The sequence below is a fragment of the Leptosomus discolor genome, chromosome 6 (assembly GCF_034619465.1).
Source record: "Leptosomus discolor isolate bLepDis1 chromosome 6, bLepDis1.hap2, whole genome shotgun sequence".
NCBI classification, from domain to species: domain Eukaryota; kingdom Metazoa; phylum Chordata; class Aves; order Leptosomiformes; family Leptosomidae; genus Leptosomus; species Leptosomus discolor.
This window is the reverse complement of record NC_141396.1, coordinates 60,962,726-60,985,706: the sequence shown is the minus strand read 5'-3', so window position 1 is coordinate 60,985,706 and position 22,981 is coordinate 60,962,726. Positions and strand designations below refer to the sequence as shown.

The 22,981-nt window shown below is 38.1% G+C and overlaps 1 protein-coding gene across 1 annotated transcript in view; it reads left to right on the top strand.

Moving 5' to 3' along the window:
- The window catches only part of LOC104345802 (sodium channel protein type 5 subunit alpha-like), a 32,428-nt gene extending 10,587 nt beyond the window's left edge, over positions 1-21,841 (top strand). The window contains exons 10-27 of the mRNA XM_086467053.1: positions 278-457; positions 991-1,392; positions 2,128-2,254; positions 4,171-4,409; positions 4,753-4,953; positions 5,737-6,090; positions 7,763-8,197; positions 9,144-9,293; positions 10,387-10,507; positions 12,755-12,909; positions 13,545-13,718; positions 13,962-14,069; positions 15,763-16,041; positions 16,670-16,723; positions 18,532-18,669; positions 19,297-19,401; positions 19,823-20,093; positions 20,643-21,841. Coding sequence (XP_086323179.1) covers positions 278-457; positions 991-1,392; positions 2,128-2,254; positions 4,171-4,409; positions 4,753-4,953; positions 5,737-6,090; positions 7,763-8,197; positions 9,144-9,293; positions 10,387-10,507; positions 12,755-12,909; positions 13,545-13,718; positions 13,962-14,069; positions 15,763-16,041; positions 16,670-16,723; positions 18,532-18,669; positions 19,297-19,401; positions 19,823-20,093; positions 20,643-21,841 — 4,692 coding nt within the window. The remainder of the gene's footprint in view (positions 1-277; positions 458-990; positions 1,393-2,127; positions 2,255-4,170; positions 4,410-4,752; positions 4,954-5,736; positions 6,091-7,762; positions 8,198-9,143; positions 9,294-10,386; positions 10,508-12,754; positions 12,910-13,544; positions 13,719-13,961; positions 14,070-15,762; positions 16,042-16,669; positions 16,724-18,531; positions 18,670-19,296; positions 19,402-19,822; positions 20,094-20,642) is intronic.
- The last annotated feature ends 1,140 nt before the right edge of the window (positions 21,842-22,981 follow it).

Here is a 22,981-nt window from a genome sequence, read left to right as displayed (position 1 = left end):
GAGGAATAGGAGCTATAATGTGATTATTTTGCCCTTGGCAGGCCCAGTACACGCGATCACGTAATTTACTGCCAATAGCAAATTGTTCAGTGCTCCATATGTTGGGGATATTCTATCCTCATTCTTTTAGTATTATCACATATTGGAACATTTTAAACGAGTTTTGTGAAACACAAATTTTTAAGAGGAAATAACATAGAGCACAGAAGTGTTTTCTTTCTGCTTATATTTAAAGTACCCAGCAAAAATATCATCCGTATTTTTGTTTTAATTTCAGTCATTGGCTATGAAAGGAATTGATATCCTGTCTATTAGCTCCTTTGAAGCCTCTTCTCGGTCTGCCAAAGAAATCAAAGAAAGAAGCAATAGGAAAAAGAGAAATAAGTCCTTGGGAATAGAAGATAATGAAGAACAACAATTCCCCAAGTCACTGTCCACAGACAGTCAACGAAAGTTGGTAATCTATTGTCTGAATCTGAGATCCTTACAGCTTTTCCAATTTTAATACTAAATAAATTCCTTGAAAGCACAAACCGAATCCCATTACACTGATCACTCTTAAGTCTTTAAAATAAACAACCTTTTGGGATAAGGAAGAATTATATATAAAAATTAATTTGAAAAGGAAATATTATAAATGAACGATGGAAGGAAAGTTATAATAACAGTTAAAATACATTTTTATAACATTGAGAAATGGAAAAAAAGGTAATTACTGTCAAAATTTAACTTTTGTGCCATCTTTATTAAAAATTTCTTACTTAAAGAATAAAAATAAGGCTTATATAGCTGCTACGGCTGATAGGATTTTATTATCTGTATTTTAAAAAGCTAAGCATAATCCTTCCTGAAAAATCTAAATCAAATAAGAATTTTGGACTTGCAATGGTTGGTAGGAAACGTTATGAAACTCTAAACATTTATTGCTTACCGAAATATTCTCTATGATATTTTGCCATTCTCTCTTTATTCCTCTTCCTGGGCTTTCAGTCTTTCCTTGGTCGGGTGTACGGTCCTAACGCAAATCAGGCGAAACGCAGACTTAGCCATGGAAGCGTGTTCAATTTCCAAATACCCACTTTAGAAGTTGATTCCAGAACGGATTTCAGCGATGAGGAAACCCGCAGTGCTGGGGAACACGAAATCCAGTGTAGGTCGCTGTCAGTCACACAGATGGGAAGACGGTCCAGCGTACAAAGCCAAAGGAGCCACAGCTCTCATCCCGCTACCCCGAACCGCGTGCAGAGCAGCAAGTGGGCTAACACAGATGACTGCAATGGTGCGATTTCGGTGACGGGAGGAGGAAGCAGCAGGGTGCACAGTCTAGATCCAGTGCCTTCTGAGGGAGTAGTTCTTCCGCCGGTAGTGGAAGACCCAGGAAAAGGGGATTTGGTAAGGAAAAGATATTGTTTTAAATATATAATTCAAATTACATTTTCTCTGTAAGTGTCAGGTTTTTCTGGTCTTAAGAGTTTCAGCGTAATGGCAAACAGTGATGTGCAACAAAATATACTGATGCGGGGGGGTTATAAATTGTCAGTAGAGAGTGGCTTTTAATACTCTGATGAGGTCCTAAAAACCAGACTTCAGCATTCCTGTTATAAAACCTATTTTTCTGCTATTCACAATTTGTACTCACACAGTTTTGAAGGCTCCCAGTGCTAGAATTACAAGTCACTAGAGAGCCTTTTTATCCCATACCCTGTTCAGGTGGGTCATTTTTAGCAGTGACTGTAATTTTTTTCTCCTTCATAGCACCTTTAGCATCATGTAGAAGCTTTGTCTGTAAGTTGTCCAAGTGGGTAGAGATTTTCTACCGGTTTGTCCCTCATGTCTCTCCCTTTCCATGCGTCTCTGGAACATTTCCTAGGCCTATTTCCCCTCATACACTTATTTCCAAGGTTCGTGCGTGCCCTGTTGCTTTTACATGCTTGCAAGATCCATTTACTGCAGCATTATTACTGAAGAATAAGACCTTCATTCTTGACATCTATTACATCTTGTAAAAAGGTACATTTATTTGTTTGTGTGTCACTGTTCCCATTAACTTTCATCGTTACCATCATCACATCCTACTTCATTTTATTCCTGTGGTATCTCCCTAATCATGTTTACTTCTTTAAGCAGCCAGCTGTAAATGATGAGAGCAGCATGATGCATTTGCCTCCTCATCTGTCGGTGGAGCACTTTAACGAGGCACTTCAGAGACAAAGGGCAGCAAGTGTAGTCAGCATAATTACTAGTGTCTTGGAGGGTAAGTGGTTCCTCATTATGCTTATTTCAATCCTAAGGTAATGCTAGCATGAAAGACCGAAATGTCAATGCATTTCTTAAAGGTTAACAGAGATTTGTAGGTGTGTAGTTAGGAATTTTCTTGTTAATTTGGTCCTTTTTTTTAAAAAAAAAAAAAAAAGCTGCATTATCACAGTCTTTCCATACTGGAATGCATCCTATTGTAAGATCTCGTTTTGTAGGACAGATAATGAAGGGGACTGGAGTGAGAGTGGGTATAAGGGGTTTCTCTAGAATCTGAGGTGCAGGACTGGGATACTGTTGTCTCCTCCTGACGCTGTGACTTGAGATGTGTCACTGGCAGAGATATAGTCGTGCAGAATCCAATAATAAGATTACACGAGCAAAATCAGTTCCTGTGTTTTAAATACTTTACCTCACTGTTTCATTCTTTTATTTTACCTTTCCACGTGAATTTTTTTTGGAGGGGTTTATCACTACAGTTATTTTAATGACTGAAGGTTTTGTTGCGGATCTTACCGAAAAATTTCAGCCCAAGTTGTTCAGTATGAGGAAGTCTTCTTTTGTTTTGTCCCTGTTGAGTAGCTCTGTTACCAGTTCTTGAACCACTAGCAGAGGGGTACTGTTGTGGCAGGAAGGTCTCTTTTCTTAGATTTAAAAAAGAAAAAATTCTTGGGAGAATCACAGTTGCAACACATCCAGTGGAGCCTTGCTTTACAGTGCAATTCACCAAAGATCTGGGGTTTGTTGCACACCTTCAGCTGTGAACTGTGATGGGACAGGACTTGGAGCTCTAAGTAGAAGTGGATTAACCTGAGAACAGGCATCAGAAAAGGAAGCAGGAAAGATCTTTGCTGGGACCTGAACACCAGTTCTTCTGGATCCACACTGTGTACGTAAAGAAGCCGCCGTTTGATCTAGAACAGAAGACAAGGGCTGGACCTGGAGTGGGTTTGAGTCAAGGTGATCACACTGGAGTAAGCAGTGTAGGGTGGAATCTGAGACTGGAGCCTGGAGGAGAAGAAATGAAAACTAAACAGGGAAGAAATAAGGACAGGGCCAACTGAGAAAAGGATATGAGTCAGATCCAGTTCATCTGGTCTCTGAAAAATTTTCCAGTCCCTGAAAATCAGATTACTAATAATTCTTACTGTGCTTGTATTTAGCTTTAAGTAAGCTCCAGTTTGTCAATGAATTTGCACAGGACTTCAGCAGGATCAAAAGTATTTTGGAGGACTCGTTAATATTGATGGTGAAGAAACAAAGGAATGTAAGTGACAAAGCCAGAACAGCTTCAATCCCATGTTTTACTTCTAGAACATGGAGTGGTGTGTCAACTTGCATCAGCTGGGAAATGGTAGGCTTGACCTTTCCAGTAAAGAGGCTAAGGCCAAATGTCAGACACCATAGTTTCAATTTGCCTCAGGTATAATCAGCATTCCTGTGGCTGCCATCGACTCTTTAGACTCCCCTGAAAGTCAAAGGAGATGAAAAGATGTAGGGCATGATACAGCCAGTGTCCTAGACATCTGTGTAAGGTTAAGGTGAAAAGTGCCTTAGCTGCTATATTGATCTACAAGAATGTGAGAACCTGCAGTGTGGCTTCCGCATCGTAAACCTCTGTGTTAGTCAGGTGGTTGTAGTACAAGACTGAGTCTAACACAAACAGCATCTGATTTTGAAGTAAGTTCACATGAATGCATTTCAAATCTGATTTTCTCCGAATTTTATCTTCATGTTTATTACCTGATGTAGAGACTCCTCGAACAGTAGAAAGTGCAGGGAAGCTTTGGGGCTCTGTGTGAGGTGTGAAGTTTCCTTTTTCTTCTCTGGTCTTTTGAATACTTGAAGTTGTTATTTCACCATCTTGCTCAGTGATAACTATTTAATTATAGTGCCGTTTTCTTTTGCATTTAGAACTTGAAGAATCTCAACAGAGATGCCCACGGTGCCTGAATGAGTTTGCTTTAAAGTATCTAATTTGGGACTGTTGTCCACTTTGGTTGAGAATCAAGAAAAAAGTGGCCACTTTCATAAAGGATCCGTTTATTGATCTCACCATCACTGTTTGCATTGTGATGAACACTTTGTTCATGGCGCTGGAGCACAATAATATGTCAGATAATTTTAAATCGATGCTTAATGTAGGCAACTTGGTAAGCAAATTCTCAGCTCTGTGACATTTTATACCACGGATGGATTGATGGGTGTTTTCACTTGAGCCATAAAGAGTAACTGTAAAAATTAAAGATTAGCAAATTCTTCATTTATAAACTCTAAATTTCTAATATAGACAATTCCCAGATTTTATTGATACACTTCTAACACACTCCTGAGAAGGCAGAAAACAGTCCTCCCATTTTAGTGGAAACTGCATTAGAAGTCGATAAAAATGGGGTTTGTTAACCTGTCCGTGAATGTTATTTGTGGGAATGTGATCTAAAGATCAGGTAAATTCATGGCTACTTTTAGACTGATGCTACTGTTTCTTTGTCACAGGTTTTTACAGGAATCTTCACTGCAGAAATGATCTTAAAAATCATCGCTCTAGATCCCTATTATTATTTTCAGCAGCGCTGGAATATTTTTGACAGTGTAATTGTCACATTGAGTTTAATTGAGCTGAGTTTACCCAAATACAAAGGCAAGAAAGAAAGGCGAAAAGGAGGAACCCTGTCAGTTTTACGAAGCTTCAGACTGGTAATGCCTCACGCTTATTCAGTTGTATAAAACTTTCTGTTGTGACTATAATGGAGAGTACTTCTGTTGTCTGCAGTTAAAATGCAGGATTTTTTTTTTCTTTTTTTTTTTTCTTCCTCTTGGTTCTACGAATAAGAAACAGTCTTGAACTCCTTGTGATGTTAAAGTCAGGATTTGGTGACATGTATATTTCTGTTGAGAGTACTAAGAAATACCCAGAGGAAAAAATATTCGTCTTATGAAGGTGGTGTCAAAAATTAGAAACTAGCACAGGAAACCTAGGAAAAAAGTGTCAGCGTACAAATACAGAAAAAACAATACTTAAAAATAGGCATGAAATGATGTTGAGATATTCATATCGTCTACCATGGACTGATTTAGGTTCCTTCACCAAAAGATAGACTTCTCTTATAGTAATACAACAACTGGTCTCCCAGTTTTGGTCCTTTATGTTACATGTAAGTTAGGCACCATAATCTACATCAAGTGCATTGCATGGATATCTGCCTGTGTGGGCTGAACACTTACCAAGGACTCAGGTTAGCCTGGTCCTTTATGAGGTGGTTATCTTATGTTTGCAATGTTGCCCAGTTTAAAATAAATAAATAAATAAAAAACCCCTCTATAAATACTTTAAAAAAAGTATTAGCGTCACAGTGCCACAAATATTGCATGGCTGAAATAGTTCAGAATATCTGTAACATGTTTTTTGCAGGATTTGAATGGTGCAAAGATGGTTTATCTCTACCGAAGTCTAACACTATGTTTTATATTTCTACACAGCTGAGGGTCTTCAAACTGGCAAAGTCCTGGCCAACTTTAAGCACTCTAATTAAAATAATTGGTAACTCCCTGGGAGCACTGAGTAATCTGACCCTAGTCCTGGCAATCATCATTTTTATTTTTGCTATAGTAGGGGTGCAACTTTTTGGGAGAAGCTATGGGGAGAACAGCCATAAAATAAATAAAAATGGCAAGCCACGCTGGCACATGATGGACTTTTTCCACTCATTCCTTGTTGTTTTCCGAATTCTGTGTGGAGAATGGATTGAGACCATGTGGGACTGCATGGTGGTTGCTGAACAACCCCTGTGCCTTCTTGTCTTTCTGCTGGTCATGGTGATAGGAAATTTAGTGGTGAGTTTTCCAACATTTTCTTCTCTGTATCCTGTCTGTGGTAGAATCTACTTAATTGCCATTTTGTCAACAAAAGGTAGTTTCCCTAAACACAGGTGGAAAAGTTACCTGTGTGTGTTATAGCCTGCAAAGGCCTCTCTTGCGTTTCACCTTCGAGCTGCTGTCTATATTTTCACATTGTGTGCTTTGCACACAGCATCACTTGACCTTTTCAGGTGGCAATGTGACAAGGCATATCTTTGCAGTAAATATCATACAGGCAACTATGTTTCTTCATGCCTTGGGATTTGGGTGTAAATAATCAGTATGGCTCACGGCTTACCCGCTTGAATTAATTGAGCTAAGTGCTTAAGTTCCTCTGTAAATAATTTTTTTTTTTTTTTAAGTTCTCATGCAAGTATTGAATTTTTTATCAACAAATGGCAGAATCTACACTTCTGTCACTGAAATCAGGATTTTCTTTAATCATCTCTAAGTACGTTTACACCCAAGAGCTAGATCCTGCTATGGCATACCCTGCACAGCCTCTCACGCCCGTGCTGGGCTGTAAGGGGCAGGCTGCCTTCCTGGTCCTGTTCTGTCCTTTCTTAATGTCCAAATCATAAAAATATTTTTTTTTTTTAGTATCTTTGTTTCTTATGTCATTCTCAGTATCATTAATATGTCAATTTTAATTTAACAAGCACTGAAAAGAATTAAGTTTAGGCAGCCCTTTATGGGAAATATCTGTTCTGTGGCTGAGTCCCAAACCCCTGGGTTTAAGGTCCCGCCTGTTCAACACCACAATGACTGATTTTAGTGGCGTAATGCTGTGAGCGATCTTCATACCACATAATGTTAACTGTCAAGCAATTAAGTGCTTAGCCTACAATTCCTTATCTAAGCTTTCTTATCACCAAAGGAAACAGAGAGGTATCAAAGAGTGAGAGTTATTCCAACCTAAGGTGAATAACTAAGACAGATGAGGTGAATTAGTCTCTGGACCGCTAATGTTCTCCACTGACTGGTCTCTGGATGACTCAGGGATGCTATCTGCCCAGCTCTGACATGATAAAAATTAAGATACATACATCCCATCCCAAACTGAAACATTAGAAAAAAAATCTATATTCTCCCATTTGTTTAAAAAAAAAAAAAAGCCAGAAAAAATGGTGTGGCTTATAAATTCTTCTGTTTAAATGTACTCAAAAGCAAGGAGGAAACCTCACTTCAGGCTTCTCTTGATTTTGGTTTTTGTGACACTGTTGCAGATTTGATGGAGTTGCTGGGCCTGAATCTGATCTCTCAGAATTTCAAAAGCAGCTCCACAGAGGCCTGACTTAAGTCTAATGTGAAGAACGAAGCGACACTATTAAAATGATGAGCCATGACCATAGTTTTTGTCACTACTATAACCTTTGAAATGTTGTTTTGGCCATATCATGTATTTGGCATGCACAGATCTGTTTTAACTACTATTTTAAAACACTTTTGGTGGGGAGAGGGTCGTGGGAACACTGAACTTTCTGAGAGAGAATTTTACTCATCAACCACACCGTGATCGGTCGTAGTCATTTCATTGTTACCTTATTTTGGTTTGCTCAGTAGGACTGAACTTTAATAGTGTCTGTGTGTTTTAAAGTTAGATTTCTGAAAGCTGTTCTCCTTTTATTGTCATTTGAACGACTTTCAGGTTCTCAACCTTTTCATTGCACTGCTGCTGAATTCCTTCAGTACCGACAGTCTCCAGACAGCAGAGGATGACAGAGAGATGCATAACCTTCAGATTGCCTTTGCTCGGATTCACAAGGGATTTCACTTTGTGAAGAGCGTTGTGTGGGATACCTGTTGTGGAAAGCTCAGGCATATAAAGAAAGCACACAGGAAGAAAATAAAATTGACTGCACAGAACCCACTTGGGGCGTGTGAAGAATTAAAAAATCGTAAAGAGAATTACAATAATGAATGGGCTGAGAAAATTGGGGAAAAATGCTTGGGTCTTGAAGATTTTGTTACCAATCCCAATGTATTTGTTTGTGTCCCTATTGCTGAGGCAGAAAATACAAGTGAGGGTTTTGAAGATGATGATAAACTGAGCACATTTACAGATTCAGAATACAGAAAACAGGTAATGAATTTCTTTAATTGTTTTGGAATGGTAGAATCATATATATACAGAGGGATACATGTATGGTAGAAGACTGCCTCTAGCAGAAAAGGATGGCACATGTTGATCCATTTCCAGAAATTTACCAAATTTTAAACTAGAACCAGAAGCATGAATGTTTAGAGTGAGGGTAAATTATGCACTTGGAGCCTTTTAAGGTCAAGATTCTTTTATGGTGTTAAAAGAAAGACTACAAATTGTTGGGTTTGCAGGAATTCCTAGCTGGCACGTTTTGTTACACACGGATAATTATGTAGCCCATAGGTTGTCCACAGATAATTGTGGCAGTCCTTGGTGAATTTGGAATTTTCATGTAAAAATGTATGTGAATAATGCCAACTATTTTGGAATTATTTACACAACAGAGCAAAAAAATATATTCTGCGTAAATAACCTTATCATGAACTCATAATATGAATTTATAGCTCTGGTTCATTCTTTGTATTTGTCCTTGCTGTGTGTAGTATGTACTAACTATTAGAAGAAGTTAGAAGGATTAGGTGTGGAGTGGCTCTGTTAAGGTCATGTTTCTTATGTGGTAGCATATATTATCCTATTTCTTCGTGTTCACTGAATTTTTCAGTTCTATTTTAACCATAGAAGATTGCTATTTTGGTCTAAAGGTTTCCTACCTTAAGTTTCCATCTTAATTCCTATGCAAAAATTCTTACTTAACTTTTGACTAGTTCACTAAAATTCCTTACTTTGCTGCATGTCTGTTGGGGAAAAATATTCCCTTTCTCTATCCTTAGGTAAAATCAGAGACTCAAAATGGTCATATTTATGACTTTTGTCTGGAGAGTCCCACTTTAAATGAAATGCATATTTTATCTTTATTTCCCATCATAACTTGTCCACCCCTTAAAAAGGGAAAAGAAACTCCCTCTAATCCGCAGTTTATTTTCAGGATGAAAATCACCTGAGGCAAAGGGGAGAAAGAGGGAAAAATTCAGGCAGCTGGAGTAAAGGGTCAGGATTTTCCTCTGAAGAATTCAGTGTGCTCTACCTAGGAAAGGATGGGAAGGTGGTTGAACCATCATCACCAGAACAAAAGGAGGTAATGGATTTTTTTCTGTGGCCTTGACGTTCCGATACTGATTGAGCACGGTTGCGTTTATGCTCAAGGATTTGCTAGAGTGGAGTTTAGTGGCAGTTTAGTGGCAGCAGTGGCTCTGAGCTTGGAGCAGCCAGTCTGGCTGGTTAATGATGGAGCTGGAATTCTGTGAATGAAATCAAAACTGTGCTGGATTTCTAGGTGCTGATTTTTAAGAAAAAAATGTATGTATAACAATAATTTGACTCAATTTATAAAAGTCTCTCTGCTACTTTCCATTTATTGAAATCTGTATCCGCAAAAGAAGGATAGGAGGAAAAAAAAAAAAAAAGCATTCAAAGAGAGATATGCTTCCAAGTGGGAAATTCCAACAAGCCTACCTGTGTCCTAAGTATCTCAGTTTCAGGAAACATAATACTTTAAATGAGTTTCTCACTGTGACATTAAAGATAGTAGTTATTAACTAAAAATATTTTTAGAATAATTCTGAATAAAGAATACATTTAGAAAAGTAACAAACAGCAATACACACACATAAAAGAACAAAAGCATAGAGTAATTTGTAACAAACTTCTGACATATAACAAATTATATGTTATATACAGTCTTATGGGATAGCGAAAAGCTTTGTAACTGGAGAATATATTATATGATTCCAATGTCTACTTCATAAATGCTGTCATGGGTGTACAGTTCCTGATACAATACCAGATACATTTATCCAGTTCTCCTGTTTGAAAACATCTTTCTATGATTTCATCGTTTTAACCTGATGAGTTTATCCCGCTTTAAGGTCTACATAGACTTACAAGCAGTTTAAAAGCTCTTCAATTTACCGGCTTATTAGGCAGTTACATCTGGTTCACACAGACAGATACTGTAATTGTATAACTTCAGCACTTATTTGGATGCACCTATTGGTACTTCTAAGCTCATATACTTTTAAAATCACCAAGTTTGTTCCGTTACCACCAGTACTTGAAATATTAGCACATAGCCAAGATTTAATTTTGGATTTTGTTTGTTCATGAATGAATTTATTCACATGGAGCTGAATGTAGAAAGAATCAATACCTGGTCTCATTTTGCTCGGTAGTTTGCCAGTGTCAGCTCTTCTGAAGGCAGCACAGTGGATCTGACAAATCCTGAAGATCTTTTGAGGCAGATTCCAGAGTTTGCTGAAGACTTCAAGACTCCAGAAAAATGTTTTCCAGAAGGTAAGGCTCTCATGGTTTCACTACTGGGAATGGAGAAGAGTCAAAATCTAACTTGTTTCTCTAGTGATGCTGCGACAATAGGGTCAAATTATTTTCAGTTAATTTTAATTATCTGCAAATTAGCTAAGTTGTCCAAATCATTATCCGGCTCTAGTCAACAGAGAGATTGTGACAACTGAAAAATAAACCCGCTTCCCCTTAAAGCAAACTCTTCTATTTGGAATGTGGGCAATGGCATACACCCAGTCCCCAAAAATTAGGTTGTTATAGTGAAGTAAGAAGAATTTCACTCTATTGGACATCATCCAATCCAAACCCTCTTCTGGGTTTTAACATAAGAGAAGTCTATGTGCTCAGGTCTCACCTGATAGTAGCCACTGGAACAAGGAACTTGGCACATTGGATTTGTTAATAATACTTTGCAACAGTGTAAATGTTTATTCCTTGAATAGCATTTCGTGAACAATCTCTGTAACAAACAAAGGAGAGAAATAAGCAGAGAGAAGATGGTAGGACAACGTGGAATTTCCTAGGGTGATAATCTGGGAATCGCTTCTCAAATCATCATACAACATCTAGATTTACAAGTTGTTACAGGATACGTTCAGTACTGTTATGAATTCTTCCCACCCTAACATGTGTAACAACCTGTAGTTTTCATAAGATGCAAAGAAATAGCTTTTGAGATTTTTCCCCAAAAAATGTCACTACTGAAGGCCAGGGGTAATCACTGCACTCTCAGTATTAATTGTGAAGGAATACACTATATAGGCTCATTTCTTCCAAGTGCGTTACATTAAATGAATTATAACTGTTGCATAATTCTTCCTGGTGCTCCAACCTGTTCTTTGTTCAACCAGTCAACCTGGCTGACCACCACCATTTCCACCCATCTCCCAAGTTTTCCTCGTTTCTGTTGTTTTCTGCCCGTTCAAGCTTCCCTGTACTACAAAATGACTAGGAGGGACTTCTCCGGCTTTGCATAGGTGGAGCTCAGCAGCAGGTCCCACAGGTCTCTACACTTGTTTTCCTCCTCTGCTCCCAAAGTCAGAGCCTTTCTCTCATCACTGCCTTCCCATCCAAACACCACTTCCTGGATATTTTGTGTGATAAGAACACGAATAAATAAAAACTGGTTGTAATTACTCCCATCCTCTCATTGCCCTGATCTGCAGAGCTGGCTTTTTTTTTTCCCCTTTGCCATTTTTGGGTCAATGAAACTTGTAAAAAAAGTCCCTATTTTGTGCAAGAACCATTCCCTGTCTCATCTCACGTCCCAGATCCACATTACTGGAGTAACTGGGATTATTGAAAGAAAGATAATAATAATTTTTTACATACATCCTATCATATATATGAGTTACATATGCGGTATTATACAATATGTGTATCAGATATCATATATATGACACATATATACATTTTCTTTCCATGCTTGGAAATGACAGAAGCCTTCTGACTGACATTTTTTGCCATAATGAAAACATGGTTTAGCACAGAGCACAAGGCAAGGAAAAAACCCACGTGAGTTGATTCTTGGCAAAATTAATAAGTAATCAAAGCCAGGATTTTGTAATGGAGTGGTCAGGAGATGTTGGGTGTATCTGGCATCATTGTCTGTTATAAGAAGTAATCTGGTGAGTGTGAAAGAGACGTCTCCTTTTATGGAGGCTGTGTGTCAGCTGGAATATGACATATTCTTGAAGGCTGGATGATACAAAATCAGCATTCCATACATTCAGAAGCAAACAAATAAATGAATAGAGCTTTCAGGGCACAATACCATGCTGCAATGTTGAAGGTGCCTGTTTACCTTCTCGGTCTCCAAGCCTTTTTGTGCCAGGGTACCTTGTCTCTGCTTTCCAGTGTGGAGAAACTGAGAAAGGCTTTTGTAGCATCAAGGCCCTTCCCATGGCCCTGAAGTTGTGTGTGCCCAAAGAGGAGGTCAGTGAGAGCATGTCCAGTGTCTCAGAAATATCTTGAAACTTTGGAAAGTTGTCCAAAACCTTTTATGTATGCAAGTAGGAGTTACAAGGCAAACAAAATGAGAAGTTTCCTCTTTTTTGTGTTTTGGTTTGTTTTGTTTTGTTTTTTTTTTTTACCTTTTTGTCTCAGGGCAAAACATGAAAAACAACCCACAATGATGCAGTTAATCTGACTGTTGACTTTTCCCTGCCCCTGGAAGTTTCTTCAGCAACCTTTCACATGCATGTATGTTCCTTCCATACATCCATTGTTGTCTTTCAGGTTGTGTTCGATACTTTCGTTGTTATGCGGGTAGTGCCATAAAGTTTGGAGGAGAAACATGGTGGAATCTGAGAAAAACCTGCTACCAGATTGTGGAACACTCCTGGTTTGAATCCTTTATCATATTCATGATTCTTCTGAGCAGTGGAACCCTGGTTAGTGTAGCACAGATTCGTGTACTTATAAATAAGAATTTTTAGCTTTAATTTGCAACCAAAGACATAGTTTTTAGCAGAAAACACAGCAAATATCTTTGAACTCATCAGGAGAAAGAAGAAGAGGCTTCACATAACAGTTATTTATTCATTATTGTAATTATTGACAATCTGTTATTCATATTATTACAAATTGTAAGAGAGTGTGAGCAAAGCTAAAAATACATAACTCTCAGAAGCTGTTTCTATTCTCTCTGTACATTGGATTTTTCTCAGGTAGATATTTCACAGTTGAGAAATATAAAGGAGTTTTTATGTCTTTAAAACAAATAAATTACTCATTACTTGAAAAAATAGTACTTAGTTCTCTTCAGTGTATAAATTTCTAAAAATACATACTTTCCTCCTAGGATTCCTGTGTGCACGATGTGTGTGTCCACAGGGATGTATAACATAGAGAAAAATAAAGAGAAGGAATAGGGAGAATTATACTTTTATCAGCTGATATAGATTTGAGTAAAACATGGCATTTAGATCTGTGTATTGAATGGCAAAGGGGTCTTAATGATGCCGGGCTTTTATTTTATAAAGCTCATCTCTGACTTTTGCCATTTATCTGTATGTTATGATTTCAGGCATTTGAAGACATCCATATAAATGAGAGAAAAAGCATTAAAATCATGTTGGCATTTCTTGACAAAATGTTCACTTTCATCTTTGTTCTGGAGATGCTCCTGAAATGGGTGGCTTATGGCTTTAAGAAGTATTTCACCAGTGCCTGGTGCTGGCTGGACTTCCTCATTGTAGACGTAAGTTCTGCCTTCAATGTTTCTACATGGGTCCTGGTGCAGGATGTAGTAGCAGAATCCCTGATTATTTTCTGGATGCAAAGTTAAGACTACTCTTACTCCTTTAATGATTATTTCAGCATATTGCACTCTGGGTACTGAAAATATGGGGAGATTTTTTTTATTTTATTTTGTTTTTTAAACGGGAATAAAGGAAACAGATGTTAGGACATTGCTAATACTTCGTTTTTAATTCCCATTCAGGTGTCTATAATAAACCTCTTAGGCAGTTCATTTGTCCCCATGAAATCTCTTCGGACTCTCCGTGCTCTGAGACCCTTAAGAGCACTGTCACGATTTGAGGGAATGAGGGTAAGACTGAACACTAGTTAAAGCCTGTCAGTACTAATAAGCACGTAACAGCTTTGTAACTCATGACTGTATCTTTGTGAAGTTCACATGCCTACCCCAAGTTCAGTTTAGGACCTTTAAAACATATTTTTAATGGGTGCTTCTGCTGCACTTGTCTGTACTTGGCTGCTCCTTACAGACTTTCCTCAAGTGATCAATCCTAAGTGCCACTGAAACTAAAACTAGACAAAGTAGTTTCTTTGGAATTTTGTTCCATTGCTGCTCATTCTTGTGTTCCTGTCTTACTGAGATAGCCACAAATAAAACAAAGAGTAAGAACTGTGAGCACAATTCTCATTTTTGAAGTCTGATGGCAAGCTAATTTAGAAGAAAGTATCACTTCCGTTCTGCAAGTTTTTACTGGATTGATTTACAAAAACTTTAGACTATTAAGAGGTACTTTGCTCAAATTGTTGTTCCAAATAGACTTACTTTTTTAAAAAAACGAGGTGAGTATTTGTAGAATATTTGCTGCCTTTTTCCATCAAAAGAGCACCCAGAATAACGTGAAGCTGCTGGACATTAACCACATTAATTACAAATCTACCACTGTGCAAACGCAGAGGATGATTCCCTCAGCCATATGCAAAACACATCTGTACACTGCAATGTGAAACTGTATGATAACTACAGTGGCATTTGGGCAAAAGTTTGACCTATGGAATATACTCCGGCATGTGAAGACAGATGATAGAAATACATATGGCATCACCATTACACGGGAATGCAGCTGAGTTATAGATTGCTTTTGATTATCTTCTGGAAGTGAAACTGAAAGCTCTCTCATTGCAATCTTGTCACTGTGAAAGCAGAGAGAAATTGCATTACATTAATTAACAGAATGTATCAAAATTTTCATGTCTGGAGTCAATTTTGGAATAGCTGCCCTCACACCTTCTGTATTGCCATGCAGAATGTGTGTGACATGGTCTCTAAAAACCTTCACAAAGCTTTTTCATTTTTCTTCTGGTCCATCAAGTTCTTCTTTGCTACCCAACTGCTGAGTTCATTGTTTCACTGTGAAGCTCAAAGATATATTCTCATAATTTCATCACATTGCCCCATTTTGTAAAACGATCTGTCATGTCTTAGCATGCACTTAAAACCCACATGGAAATTTCCTGTGATTATACAGGACCTAGCACAGAAAAAGTAGCTAGCTCATGCTTACAGACCCTAAACAAAATCATAATCCACTAGAAATAACAGATCCAGCAAAATACTAATGGAGAGTTATTACTAGTCCTTCTAAAAACTACTTTCTACAGTCATAATAATGCAGTCCTCTACAATAGTGTTTACAGATGAGTACTTCAGAAATTTTACATTATGAAAGTCTTAGACAAACAAACAAACCATCCCACACTCCAAAACCAAGGGATAGTCATCAAAAGAGGGTGAACTCCCATTGTAGTATACTTATGTGGAAGCGGCTCACATCAGCCCAAAAAGTGTCAATTAAGCCTTTGAAAGCCTCAGAGAAACTATAGACCTTTGAATCTTTGTTCAAGGTACCCATGCCAGCTGTGACTAGTATTCTCATGGAAAACATTAGATTTCTGTTTGCTGACAGGACTAAGTGACTGTTTATTGCACTGAGTGAATACTTGAACTCATCTTTGTTTAAGCTTTTTCCTCTCCCATTTCATCCAAGGTGGTGGTCAATGCCCTCCTGGGAGCCATCCCTTCCATCATGAATGTTCTGCTTGTCTGCCTCATCTTCTGGCTCATCTTTAGCATCATGGGAGTGAACCTGTTTGCTGGGAAGTTTGGGAAATGTGTCAATCTGACAGAAGAGGATTCAGAATTAAATAATTCGATCAATGATATAGCAGACTGTAGAAAGTATAATAACACAGGGAAAATATTCTGGGTCAATGTTAAAGTCAACTTTGACAATGTTGGCTCTGGCTACCTGGCTCTCCTTCAGGTGGTAAGTGCTGCTTGCCTTCATTAGCCAGCACGCTGTCAGATGGGCTTGACCTCCTGTCAACTCCTGACTCGTCTCTGTGGGTGATGAAGAATGGTATCATACAGCCTGCTCTTCCCTTGTAGCTGGCTGTTCAACACCAATGCTGTTCATGCACACGAGTGGAAAAGGGGGACAAATTAGACCCCACTGTGATTTTCCAGGTGATAAAGTAAGCATCTGGTGGACAAGTGCTGCTTCAAGCCTCCAGCGGGTTCATGAGCCTGAGAGCTGGAGTCAATTTCAGAAGGAAACCTGGGGCAAACACTGACCTAATCTGCCAAAATACAGATTTATTCAGCCATGAGGATTGTAAGGCCTTTAGTAGACCATGCTAATGAAGGTTTTTTCTCAGTCAGCATCCTAGGGCAACGTGTTCTGTCCCACCCTAGCAAGCTTACACATCCTGATAAGGCTGAGAGTGACACACAATACAGCAGGGGCAAGTTTTCCTTAAAGTCTGAGCTTGGTGCTTTGTGTGTGTGACCGTACCAAAGACTCTTACTCCAGTCAGTGTCATTCAGATAGCGTGAATTATGTGAAGACTTTTACCCTGAAAATCCAACACATTTTCTGTAATCTCTCATTCTAGGCAACCTTTAAAGGTTGGATGGACATCATGTATGCAGCAGTAGATTCACGAGAGGTCAGTCACTATATTCAAACTATTTTTTTTTGTTAATGCTACTGCTTTCTGCAAAAGTGTTACGATCTTTGCACTTTTACGTCTGCTATTTGTCTCTGCTAAATCTTTCCAGTAATTATTTTTAACAGCTGTTGTGAACATTTCATCTCAAATGACTCATAGTATCCTGAAGCTAATCTGTTGCAATGGAAAGAGGGATTCAACTCCAAATTCACTCACTGAAATGGAGTTACCTATCGTGTAATGTCTCCGTGTGAGTTTACCTCCAAGTGCTATGCTACTGAAATCTAGTCAATACACTCAGATGAATCTAAGGAGCATTTCAGATCACCCTGGATAACTATATTGCTCAGATAAACACCTTTTTATACTCTCTGGACTCTTACTAGTAACTAGATGTCCATCAGCTAGCAGGGGATTTGAGAATTCCCACTCACATGGAGGCACCTACCTTCACATACCTTCTTTTATGAAACTCAAGCTTGGAGTAAACCTGAATGTTTTACAGTAACATGGTTTAAAGTCTGCTTCAAAACACAAAACCAAAATTCATCAAGAAACAAGCTATTGTGGATAACTATTTAAAATAAGTTGTCAGGCATCACTAGTACTATTTTGCCTACTGTTTATATTTCCAGTTGCATTTGCTGTCTTATCAGAAGTAGCATCCAATGTTATAGAGAGCAATGTAGTATGTCTTTGGAGGCAAAGAATTTGAACTGAACAAGTTTTCTTCATTTGATAATGAGTTCAAAGGAATCAAATAATTTTAAAAGTAACTGTATATGATATTTTTTTAATTTGTTTGTTTCAACAGGTTTGGATTTTTGTGTTTCAATTTGAAAAAATATTTGTCTTGTTCTGGCTTTTTTTTTATCCATAATAGCCATAGAAGCAGTTTTTTGCTAAGAACAAGAAAAAAACCCTATCTAGGCCAAGATTTTTAATGGCAAGACCTTCAAATTAGACTTCTAAATAGTTTGCTTGATTTTTGAAGTACTGAACAATTTACAGCTCCTGTTCTTATTGGAATAAGCTGAACAGATGCTTTTGAAATGCTTGTGAAAATCCTGTCAAGAATGTCCAATTCAGTAACTGTTTCTGTTGACGTTAGTAGGACCTCAATCAGTAGCATATGGTAGGATTTTAAGTCAGGTTTGAAAAGAAAAAAACCCAGAACTATCAGCTTCTGTGAAAGAAAGAAATTTAAAATAAAAGTAAACCTCATTCACCGTTAGTCAAAGACTAAGTTTTGCTCTGCAAATTTTTCAGTATATACAATATATGCAATATCAAAATGAATTAAATTATCCTGTTCTGCAACTACGTAGCCAGAAACTACATGAACAAACATTGTAAAAGAGATCATATTAACTAGTTGTCATAGTATAAACACTTTGTAGTGTATTATTTTGAGCCGTATTTTCTGGTTAGTTGTTTCTGTGGTGTTGTTCTTAGTCTATCATTTTGTAAGGGTCACGTTTAATTTCAGAAGGGATAGTGGTCAGCATCTGAACAAGAATGCCCCATGAGGTCCTAGAATTCTGATGCATTTGGTAGTCACAGTATGAATGTTACTTTCCTCCACCATTTCGTTCTCCTTCCAAAATTGTCGTATACTTATAATATTCTGTGTTATGCATATTGGTAGTTTTAAAATATATCAATTTTGTCAGTATTAGCAGTAGGGCTGTGAATCTTAGTTCCTCCTGTAATCAATTTGTGAGAGGATCTGCAATATGAAGGTTATTCTGAATTGTGCCCATGTTGTTATCAGTCATTTTCTAAGTTGCTTCTCATTCTTGCAGAAAAATGAGCAGCCACAAATGGAGCACAGTCTATTTATGTATCTCTACTTTGTGATCTTCATCATCTTTGGATCTTTCTTTATCCTGAATCTCTTTGTTGGTGTTATTATTGACAACTTCAACCAACAAAAGAAAAAGATAAGTATATTATTTGTGCTCCCAGGCACCTACTATATCTCTGGGAATGCTAACTTTATAGAACAAGGTCTATGCTGTATGTAGAATCTAGAACTTTTATTGAGATTTACAAGAGCATTAGTAATTAAGTTAGCAGAAGTAACAGCCAGGGTGAGCTTCTTCCTCCTTTCTTTTCCCCTATAACACAGACACCTAACTCTTTCCCAACATTTTGAAGGCAATGACATCTTCTCTGCAGTCCCTTAAAATTTTGCTCCATTTTAGGAACGAAGCACAATAGGAGACTCGTTATTTAGAAAGTGATCTGGTACAGATGCTCTGATGAGTATTTTAGATATTCAACAAGTCCAGGATGTGGGAAGCTAGGGAAAGATTTCTTCCTGTCCAGGTTTTCGGTAGGTCCTTTGTTTTCACTCTTTCTGAGAGCTGGGTTTCACTCCAGGACTTCTGCTCTGTGAATGTGTGGTTTGTGCCACTCTGGTTTTTTGGACAGAGTTGCACGTTATAAAAAGCGCTAGTACCAACAAGATGTGAAAAAAGAAGGAATGTTAGTTTCCAGCATTTTAGACTTTGTAACTACAATAGTGCCACTTTCTCGCCAAGTAACGGTGACATTTCTTTATATACTTTGGTGGGGAAGATATCTTTATGACAGAAGAACAGAAAAAATACTACAATGCAATGAAAAAGTTGGGATCCAAGAAACCTCAAAAACCCATTCCAAGACCACTGGTAAGACTGACTGAATTCTTCAAAAGGAAAATGCATTGCAAAAGTGCGATTTAATTCACTTAGAAGTGCGTATATTTATATATTACATATATATTATTTATAGTCTTTACATTGATACTCAGACTGTGCTCTAAAGTCAATTCCATACCAAAAAGTTGCACTGAAAGATTTTACAGGTTAAATATTTATTAAGTGCTCTGCATAAATATTGTTGGGTTTTACATTCACCTTGGAACTGATTAAACTTCAGAATGGGAAGTTATTTTTAATGTCATTTTTCTATTCTGCCTTTCTTAAATTTTGCTGACTTTATTATAGTTGAGTGACTTTGCAACATAAAAATTGGAGGTGTTGGAAACGTGTATGGATGAGTACTCCCTACTTTCGTAACTGATGCCAGATGTATTTTTTTTTCATCTAGAACAGATACCAAGGGTTCCTTTTTGACATTGTAACATGCCAAGCCTTTGATGTTGTCGTCATGGTTCTCATCTGCCTTAACATGATCACCATGATGGTGGAAACCTATGGGCAAAGTGACACAAAGACTAACATACTTAATAAAATCAATATATTCTTCGTTGCCATCTTTACTGCAGAATGTGTACTGAAATTGGTGGCTCTGAGACAGTACTATTTCTCAAATGCCTGGAACATATTTGATTTAGTTGTTGTAATCATATCACTTATTGGTAAGTAAAATTGTTTTGACAGATTCTTTACTAAATCAATTATTATTCTTATCAGGAAAAAAAAATAGTTAAAATTTATCAACTGCAAATAGATGTTAAAATAGAAATCACAATATCGTAGTCTTGAGGAAAAAGAGCTAAAACCCCTACCATGATTATATCAAAATAATATGAAATAAGATTTTTAAGAATTTCTGCTATTTTCTTTTAATAAAAGTATTCAGCACCTGCTGAAGTATTCATGCAACCAGTGTCAAAGAAAACCATCAGTCAACAAGTGTCGACTGATACGGGTATTTGAAGTTGTGAATAGAAAGGGGCTTGCCCTCTGTAGTACAATGGGTACTACTTCTGGTGGCCGAAGAATTCATAACTACTGAATTCTACAGCTGTTTTTTCAACTCTAACTTCTATTAAAGGTTGTTCTGCTAGGATCTTAGCACACACACGTCAGATATTTTTCAACTCTGCAGACGTTGTCATCTCATCCTACTGACTAGTTAAGCAGAAATGTGATATTCTAACCAGTTGTTGCCCTTTCCATTTCAGCATCACTGCTTTCTGGCATCGGTAAAGCCTTTGAACACTTCTTACCACCTACACTCTTCAGGGTCATTCGTTTGGCTCGAATTGGACGAATACTGAGACTCATCCGCGCTGCCAAAGGAATTCGAACTCTGCTTTTTGCATTAATGATGTCCCTGCCTGCCCTATTCAACATTGGCCTCTTGCTTTTTCTGGTTATGTTCATTTACGCTATTTTTGGCATGGCTAACTTTGCCTACGTGAAGATGGAAGATGGCATTGACGATATGTTCAATTTTCAAACCTTTGCTAACAGCATGCTCTGTCTTTTCCAAATCACCACGTCAGCTGGCTGGGATGGTCTTCTCAGTCCTATTTTAAACACTGGGCCACCATACTGTGATCCAAACATAAATGGTACTATAGGTGAATGTGGTAAACCTGCCATAGGTATTATTTATTTTGTAAGTTATATCATTATATCCTTTCTTATTGTTGTGAACATGTATATAGCTGTTATTCTGGAGAACTTCAACGCTGCTACTGAGGAAAGTACAGAACCTTTAGGGGAAGATGACTTTGACATCTTTTATGAAATCTGGGAGAAGTTTGATCCTGAGGCAACTCAGTTTATAACTTTCTCTGCACTTTCAGACTTTGCAGATGCTCTGGCTGAACCTTTACGTGTACCAAAACCAAACAAAGTTGAACTCATAGCGATGGACCTGCCTATGGTCAGTGGTGACAGGATCCACTGCTTGGATATCTTGTTTGCTTTTACCAAACGAGTGTTAGGAGATTCTGGGGAGCTGGATACTCTGAAAGTACAAATGGAGGAGAAGTTCATGGCTGCCAATCCATCAAAAACATCCTATGAGCCAATCTCTACTACACTCAGGCACAGACAAGAGGAAGCTTCTGCCACTGTTATCCAGCGTGCCTACAGGAGTCATTTGCTCCTGCGCTCCGTGAAGCAGGCTTCTTACCTGTACCATCACAGAACTTGCAGTATTGACACTCTTGGCGAGGCTGCTCCAGAAAAAGAAGGACTTATTGCGTCTATGATGGGTGAAAACTATGGTAGGAGTCCTGACAAGTCTGAAACTTTGTCCTCAGCATCCTTTCCTCCATCATATGACAGTGTCACAAGAGCCAGTAGTGGCAATCTCATGGTTGAAAATGGAGAAACTACAGGTAATCAACAATCTCCAGACATTAAATAGTTCATCAGTGACAATGTTGCTAAGGATATTTTAACATGTTCACAGAATCTGATATTGTAAATACACATCAGCTGAGGCAGCCTCCCTATTAAACAGTCTATTGGTCATGATCAGTTAACTACGGTAGCTGCTAAATAGTAACCTTTGGCTCTGCTATGTTCAACTTTGTTCAGTATTTACATATGCAGAGGAAGGTTTTGGATCTGTTTGATCAAGGGTACTCCACTGCAAAGCACGTCCCACAGCAGCGATAGGTAATGTCTGCTGACGTTATCCCCAGTGCAAGAAGCAGAGAAAAGCCCAAGCACCAGTGGATCTACTGGACAACAGAAAAATAATGTCAGTGTCAAGATAAATTGCTGAAGAGAAAGGAACTAAAATCTACCCTTAGTCTAACCCTAATTGATACTCTCGTTATAAACCTGTTAAGCAAATGGCTGCTGCATTTATTTATTTATTTATTTATTTTATGTTTGAGGATGGGTGTACCACAAGCATGGCCTCTGCATGATCCACAGATATGCCGCAGCGTGGTGGACATCTTCCAGTATGATCGATTTAAAGAATAAGTCATGGCACGTATGCTGTTGTAGTTGTGTTACTGCAGCTTAATGATATAATAAATACAACCCTTGGTATTACAGAAGTTGTACTGAGCTGAGTAAAACCTTGCTTTGTGTTTTACCTGTGAGGATTAATTTTTTTAACCTGGATTCCTCTGGCAGCGAGGCAAAGGCAGCTGTGCTGTGTGTCTATCAGTGACTCCATTACAAATGGTATTTATTACCCACTTCCCTCAAACTTCACAGAATGGTTAAGTTTCATGCTTCTGCCGGTGTGATAGGGAAGAAAGACGCAAATAAGCATATCCACTCGGGGAAAATTAGACATCAGAAACCTAGGCTGGGGAGGACCACTGAGCTGCCCTTGGTCGTGGTGGTGAGCATCATTCATGGCCATGGAATGAGGCTTTGAACTAAGGTAGATGTGGTATTAGGAGCCTTTCCCCTTTCTGCCTGTGTTTCTGTGACAGAAGGATAAGTTTTCTCTCTCCTGTAAAGATTAGAAGAAACCAAAGTATGAGTAATGTTGATAATTAGGAAACGCGGGTTGAAGCATTTGGGTCTGGGGGTAACATAA